General features: G+C 33.1%; 1 protein-coding gene across 1 annotated transcript; it reads right to left on the bottom strand.

Moving 5' to 3' along the window:
• Nucleotides 1-4,816: 4,816 nt before the first annotated feature.
• On the bottom strand, nt 4,817-8,077 carry LOC104895096 (ribosomal RNA small subunit methyltransferase, mitochondrial). The gene is made up of 3 exons (XM_010681511.4): nt 7,787-8,077; nt 6,735-7,177; nt 4,817-6,340 (listed from the first exon to the last, which is right to left on the bottom strand). The coding sequence occupies exons 2-3, from the start codon at nt 7,137-7,139 to the stop codon at nt 5,609-5,611; spliced, it is 1,137 nt and encodes a 378-aa protein (XP_010679813.1). The 5' UTR covers nt 7,140-7,177; nt 7,787-8,077; the 3' UTR covers nt 4,817-5,608.
• Between the last annotated feature and the right edge of the window lie 265 nt (nt 8,078-8,342).

Consider the following 8,342-nt stretch of genomic DNA (forward strand, 5'->3'; position numbering starts at 1 on the left):
CTAAGGCACATAGTATAGCAGATCGAGTCAGTTTAAGTAACTATTCAACAATTGTAATTGTCTTCGAAATTGCTTGAATAAGAAGCACATAGTTGAGGATCGTTTTCTTTCTGTAATCTTACAATTATAGAGAGTGTCAACACTTAGAGTTAAGTGTTGGGGGTCACTACTAGAATTAGTAGTGAGGGAATTCTTATTGTATTAAGAGGTTGATATTTTAGGTTTTAAAGAAATAAAAGAGTTTTTGTTTCTTGTGGACGTAGATCTCAGAGGTGAGATTGAACCACGTTATATCTTGAGTTTGAGTATTAATTTAATTTTAATTTTCGCAAAAACTCAAAACAGAAATTTACGAGCGTTTCACACGGTGTCTGGCACTGTGCCATAACTTAGGTTTTGCAAAAATTGATTAGATTTCGTCACTCAATTCAACCCTCCCCCCCTTCTTGAGTGTCACCTTGTGTTCCAACAGTATTTCAAATGTCAACTACTTTAAATTCAATACATACATTGGTAGATCAGTAAAAAAAATTTAGAGAAAACGTTACTACGAATAATTTAGCGGAATTAATCAATTATATCTACTAGCTAGCAACTCGAGCTCGATTCAAGACCTTCACGATTCGAGTCCAACTATAGAAAATAAGCTCGACTCTAATTCAACTTGATACCTTAACGAGCAAGTCAAGCACAAGTCAATTTGTGACCAACTCACTCAATAAGTAACTCTGGACTCTAGTGCAGTCAATAAAGTTTAGCGTATGAAGTGATAGAAATTTTTGAGAGGCGCATGCGGAAAGTTAATGGACCAATTTTGTAATTTATGTATTTTTATTGATTGGAATAATTTGTTACAAACATGGGGGAGATACATATGATATGTGATATACAAGGTTCCATAAGAGAACTCTTGCTTATGAATGTGGTAGGAAGTACATATGACTACACCCTCCTACGTACAATGCTAACACATATTTATAGGAGTGGTATATCTTAATCTACAATATTCTACGCTAATCTTATATGATCTAATAATATCTGATGCTATATTATTCTAGATTCTACATGTCAATATTTTTCTATAATATGCCTTGACTACAATATATATTTGTTTAGATAACTTTGGAGTTCCGGTTCTAACATGAAAATTGGGTCCCTAAATTTGTAGAAAATAAAGATGGAAGGTAGAGTTCTAAAGATGGAAAGTTGAAAATCTAAAGATAAATCATTAACAAATTTATTAAGGGTGAAAAACAAGGTTGATTTCTTGAAATATGAAGTAAAATTTTCAAAAAATAATATATTTTGGGGCTTTTATAATTTTGGGGTCCTGTGTTGTTGGGCTCTTTACACACCATCATCTATCCCTCCCTCTAAGTACACTTGAGTTTGTTTTAAATTTATTTAGGGTCATATGTCAATATGCGATGAGGTTGGAAAATGATAGAGCATAAAATTCTGTTCGAGATTTAGAACAAAATCTGTGGGCTCTTTTTTTTTTTTTTTTTTGGTGAACAGAGGAACACATAAATTAACTAAATAAAGAGTTATTACAATCCGAGATGTATGTAGTAATACAACATTTAGGGGGTTGGGGAAGAACCCTAATATTGTTCATACAATCATCCACACTTCTCGCTTCTTTAGCTAGACAATCCGCGAGCTTGTTCTTCTCCCTTCCTACAAAGACGAGCTTGCAGTTGGGGAACTCCTCACATAACGCCCTGCAATCAAGAAGTAAAGTACTGTGGGCTCTTTTTAGGTTAGTGCATTTTGTGATTTTGGTGTTGGCCAACGTTAGACTCCGTCTCCCCCTATGGAGGACAAAATTTTCTTCGTCGCGCACTAACAATGTAATTACGGGTAGGAAAAATCAAAAACCGCAGGCGGAAAAAAAAATGCTTCCACACGTGCTCTTTGCCTCTTTCTTAGTGGAGCTGAAAGAGGTCTGGAATCACAGTACATGGATCGTACTATTAAGGACTATATATGATCCAACGATCCATGATTCATCCTAAGAAAATAGAAATTTTTTTTCCTTGAATAATGTAAAAGTGAGTTTTAATTTCCAAAATATGTCAAAAAAAAAGAATTCTCTGCGTACCGTCTACGTAGATCGAATGTTAATAATTTTTATGGCCGGATTACTTGGATTTGTTAATTATTGTCACTGCTTTAATGGTTGCAATGTTCACTATATATAATCTTCAAATTCATCCTAATATTCAAGTGGTCCTCCCTCACCCTAAGATTTGATGGATTTGGGGACAATTTGTTTTCCTGAAGTTTGGCTAGGGGGTGAAAGTTATTAGGATAAAAATCGAAATCCAATTCAATATAATTCGAATTAGTAATTCGAATTGTACTTGAATTATATTTGGATTGGATTCAGGTTGAGTATTTTTGAAAAATTCGATTTTTGGATTCGATTGATTGAGGGTGATTGGATTCAAAAATCTAAAATAATTAAATGTTAAATAGGCCTCATATTTTATATTTATGATTGGGCTTAACTAATTTTATTAATTAAAAGGACTCAAATGGTCTTGTAAGCCTTCTTTCCCCTACAAGTTAAAACCCTAACTTGTTACTGTGAAATTGAACATGTTCTTTTTTAAAATTAAAAGTAATTCATTAATACGACATCTACAATAAATTATTGGGTAGTTTTAACTTTTCTAGAAACCCTCGTCTTTCACATCATTGTTTGATACAGCCTTCTAAAAAGGGGTATGTCGATCTTTTATAGTTTTGAAATAGAACTGGATTCAATTCAAGTGATTGTAAAATGTAAACAAAGTACTAACATGTGTTGCAACCCCACACAAATTGCGATAAACAAATCAACCTCTTGAATTACGCAAAAAAAAAAAAAAAAAAAACAAAGTTTCCAAACTCTCACAACATGAAAAGAGATAAAACTCAATATATGAGTAGATATAATCCAATATATGGATAGAAAAACTCCATTAAAGAGAGACGTACAGAAGTTATTAGAAGTACTAACATAAAAAACTAGTAACTAAATGAGAAAAGGAGTTTACCACCACCCAAAAGGGTGACGGTAGCCCCTATGTTGAAAATTAGGGTTTTGTGGGAGAGGAGAGACAAGAGAGAAAAAAAAGAGGAGAGGAGGCATGCATGTTTAGAGCTTTATTCTTTCTATATACTTGGGTTTTTGCATTTTCACGTGAAATTGAACATGTTGCTATGCTGTTCTTGAACCTTGTGTTATACTCCCTCCGTCCCATAATATAGTGCCTATTTCATTTTTGGTATGTCAAACTTTAAAATCTTTGACTAAATATTCTCATTTGTATATATAAAAAAACATATTCATGTGGGATCTTGTTAGATTCATCTCATCAACTTTTTATATTTTTTATTAATACGAAATTGAAGATATTAAAAGTCAAAGTTACGTTTTGAAGACCGTGTAAAATAGAAACAAGCACTATATTATGGGACGGAGGGAGTAATGAATTATAAGTTTGTTATGGATTATTAGTTGTTATTAGTTTATCAATAAATTTTTATGAGATTGTATGAATTACTTCTATTATTGAAAACTTTATATTGATAATCGTGTCAAATTTATTTCATCCAAAATTCGATTTTGAAAAAAGGGTAATGTTATATGTAGCCCTATATAAGCATTAAATACATATCTTAAAATGAAAACAGTTTATGAATTCATAACAAAATTTCACATCATTTGAGGTAATAAATGCTTGATTCAATTTTTTATTTCTATTTTAAGCTTCTTATACATAGCCCTAAGGGCTATGTATATCATTTTCCTTAAAAAAATGATAATCTGGACCGGATCCAATCTAAAGTCTGGAAAATTCAAATTGGATTAATTTGGAGTTAACCTCTAATAATTGGTTTAGATTTAGATTAAAAATTTTAAATTTAAATTTTTTTCAGATCGAAATTGACTAAACATACATACATACCGTACACCCAATTTTCACCTCTAAATTTGCCAATCAACAAATTACTATGATGTGAGATTGCATTACATCTTTTAAAAGTACTTTTATATTTTTCTAGTACAAATTATCTTTAACATAAGCAACTTTATACAAAGTGCTTAAGATCATTTAGTTGTGCCATTTTGATATATTCATGGTGTGAAATTTTGAACTTTTATTGTCTATTGTAGTGACTCATTATATAGACATGGTGTAGGTGAAAATCGAAATAATATAATCTTCTCCATAAACACAGTAGGTAACTGTTATTAGAAGGGAGGAGAAGAAGATTATGGAAGGGAGAAAAGAAACAACCAGCACTTTTTTTTTTTGAGGGGAGAAACAACCAGTACTTTGTTAAGGATGTTTTTTTTCTAAGAATTAAAAACTTTAAAGTTACGTGTGAAAATTAATCACAGAGCCATAGAGCTGAAGTTGTGCCACTGGATAGGATTTTTTTTTTTCAAAAAATGTAAAGTTGATAATGGGATTTTTAATAAATCTATCTTAACTTACTGAAAGTTAAAATTTGTTCTACTCAAATTAGTTTTGCTGAACATAACTTATTTTTGCTGAACTTATATTTACTAAACACAACTTATTTTTGTTTAAATGATCGTTAACCTTATTATTGCTTAACTTACTTTTGTAACACTTAACTTATTTTTACTGGATTTAAACTTATTTTTTGCTTAATTATAAATTATTTTTGTTAAACTTAACTTATAACCAAATTTGACGGGCAATGGGAATTACAAATTAGATTGTCAAACAGTCACATACACAAAGAGCTCTTAGCACCAAAAAGAAAACATAAACAAAGAACTCTACACCAAACAAAAAGAAATCACAAAGATCAAGAGAAATAGAAGTATTTGCATATGTTCCCCAGCCCAATTAACTCGCCCAAAAGGGCAAAAGGGAAAGTTTAGAAAAGAAACTTGGCCTTGAATATACAGGCAGACAGGCATATAATAAATATTGTACCAGCCCATAAATATGAGAGAATTGGATCCTTAGTGAGTTAGTGCTTGTACATTTGTACCCCCAGATAAGTAACTAACTGCATATAACTTATAAGTCGGGGAAAAAAATCAAGGTTGACTTAGTTGGTTGAACTGTTGAAGGTCTTTCTTACACCCTTGTGACACGCTTTTTTTTTTTTTGAATAGCTTGTGACACGCTTTTGATTCTTGCCTTTTGCTTAGGATCCCCATATCCCTATCCCACTTGCAAGAGATTTTCATCTTAAAGGTTGTATAAGTATATAAGTATGACAAAATAAAAAATTTTCGAAACATCGTTAGCGCAATTTCTGATGGTACGAAGTTTATTCTTCAGGATTATATCATTAGAGAACCAGCCGTTGGATTGAGTCAGCTGCATCCTGCATAGTCTTTTCCATTGTACCCCGTTCTCCATATCCAATTACCAAGCACATGCTTGATCTCATGATATATGTTTGAGGAGTCTTTGCTCATTAAGACGATATGCTTCAGGAGTATTTAGAAATTTTTGGGTGACATTACTCATCTTCCCGGAGTATGATATGTGATGCCCTCAAACCTGGAACGCGTTTCCCATTAATGCAACCAGCGCGATCTCTTTTGTCTTGGTAAAACTAAACGAGTCTACAGTTCGAAAGAAGTATCCAGCTCTGTATTGCCTACATCTTCTTTGTCATGAAAATATATCTTGTTTTCATTGAACAATGAAAGCAAATGCAATAGTTCTTCAATAGATAGCTTTAGAGGCCTCTTATCTTCAAACCCACTTGATCTAAGAATTTCAGTTACCTTTTCTTTAAACGACATTTCTATTTCTGAAGACAGTAAGCTAGAATTAGCCTTTCCATCTTCATATGCATCAGTGGTATCAGAAAAAAGGTTCAGTATCTGAGTTTCTTTCACGCCCATCAAACTAGAAATTCTCTTGAGCTCAACCAACCTCTTCTTTTGCTTAAATGTTGCTCCTAATGTCTTGTTCTTCTTATTGAAGCAAGTCCTGGTAAAAGCACACCATTCATTCAGATCAACTTTAGGGATATCCGCCTTTGGTTTGATTAGAACAACGGACGAGTCAACTCTTGGAGCAGGAAGAAAATCCCTCTTGCTTACATCCATGATATGTTCCACTTCGGCGACCAACTTCACGTTCACAGCTAAACGATTAAACTCTGAATCACCTGGATTAGCTAACAAGCGGCGTGCAAACTCTTTCTGAAGAAGAAGCGTTGCGCTCCTGAATGAGTGAGTTCCAAACATCAACTTAGCAATCAGAGGTGAAGAGATACCATAAGGAATATTTGCCACTACCAGATCAAAATGGGGAAGCTCAGTCTTCAGTGCATCTTCACGTATTAGCTGCAAAAACATCTGTATGAGCTAATAATACTAATGATAACCAGGGATTTCTGAACAAGAAATCGGATACTTCATAAAGTTTATTGATAATTGACATAATTATTCCGATTTCATATCAACCAGTCTTCAAATCTAGATTCAGCACTATTCACATACCCAATCTTGACCATATTTTTTCACTAATATACTTCTATATAGAGAAGGTTATATGTAATGTGATATTGGATTTGTCTTAATGTATATTTCCAAAATAACAATGTCCATTTTTTCTTACTAATCAATATCTAGTGATATTACTTATCAGTTGTTAGTTGTCAAAATAGTGAATTGGCAAATGTGAAAATCAAAGCCGGACAGCTAAGAAAGAAATAAGAGTGCAGTTCTCCAATCTTACATTTAACCGGTCTTCAAATGCAGATTCAGCAACTCGCTTTTGAAGTGCTTCCGCCATTCTCCAATCAATTTCAATAGCTACAACCCTACTGGCAGCTTCTAGAAGCCTGAGAGTGAGATTTCCGGTACCAGGACCGATTTCTAAAACTGTGTCAGTGGCTTTGATGTTAGAGTTCTTCACAATGGAATCAAGAACCCGAGCACTAGTCAGAAGATGTTGACCCCTGCTTTTATATAGTTGGAAATGGCATTCCCTATTTTCTCTATCACCAGAGTCATCAACATATTTGTCATCGTCTGAGATGCGATGGTGATAAAGCTTACAGTCAAGAGCACGAAGCAACTGCTGGCAATGCTGAACAAAAATAGTTCGCGAAAAACAGTGGAACTTAGGTTGCTGAAGCATTGTGTCTTTACCTCGTTTATTATTCTTCAAAGTTCAAACTGTATGAATATGAAGGCCCTCAACAATGTCAGTCGAAGATAAACAACTCAAACATAGAAGCTTCAAAATTTAAGCATCATATAACGAGCTAACGGCATGTCAAAACACAGATTAAATAATATATAATGTGGGTTGTTTAAGATTGACACATCCAGTAAGATTTCTCAAAAAATGAATACATGAATTGCATTCCCAATATAATAAAGAATGTTTCTAGCAACTTTGTAACAGAAACATGAAATATGATCATATATTCAACAAACTCATTTCATATTCTAATCTGAGAAAATAAAAAGTGTAACCAAGCTTCCCTGGATATTGATAGTGTAAGTTACAATATTGCTCTCATGTAATTACCGTCTTACTGCAGCAGTAGAATGTTGCCATCAAACAATGTGATTTTGGGAAATTTGATCATCAGAATATAGCTAAAAACATCTCAGAATATAATCACATATATATGGACAATAACATAAGAAGATGATTGAACTCAGCTAAACATTTTATCGAACATGTGGCGTGCATGAATAAAACAATCAATCGTGCATGAGCTCTGAACTTATAAGAAAATTGAGTGCAGTACAATAAAAGTTGATGGAACAACTTACAAGTCACAGCTTCATCATCAGCATCTCCTGTAAGTAGAACTTCAGCAACTTTAACGTTTGGTTGTGTACTTGTGTTCTGTCGCCCGCAAATTTTGGCAGAATGGCAGGTGATGTTTAGGTCTTTGTAATTGTAACATTTACATCCATCACCCCTCCAATTCTAACAATGCTACCAAGCTACGCTGGATGCGTTATAAAGGATTGTACCTTTCAATTTCAAGTTCGAGGATGAAATCATCTTCCAAAAGAGTGGCTTAACCAAGTCGCGGAGATATTGAATTCAACTTAGGTGCGTCCTCTCCACCTTAATAAATTAAGTTTCAGTTCAGATAAATTCAGTTCAATCCAGATAAGTTTCAATCAGGTTCAATCAATGCAATAAGTTCTAATCAGATCTAATAAGTTTTAATTAGGTGCAATAAGTTTCAATTAGTTCTAATCAGGTTTTTCCAATAAAGTCCAAATAGTCAATGATCAATAAATATTTATATTATTGTCCATTAATTTATTATCCATATCACTGTTAGCTGATTATATTTTATTAGCATTTTAATTA

Source organism: Beta vulgaris, chromosome 6, assembly GCF_026745355.1.
Source record: "Beta vulgaris subsp. vulgaris cultivar EL10 chromosome 6, EL10.2, whole genome shotgun sequence".
Lineage (NCBI taxonomy): Eukaryota > Viridiplantae > Streptophyta > Magnoliopsida > Caryophyllales > Amaranthaceae > Beta > Beta vulgaris.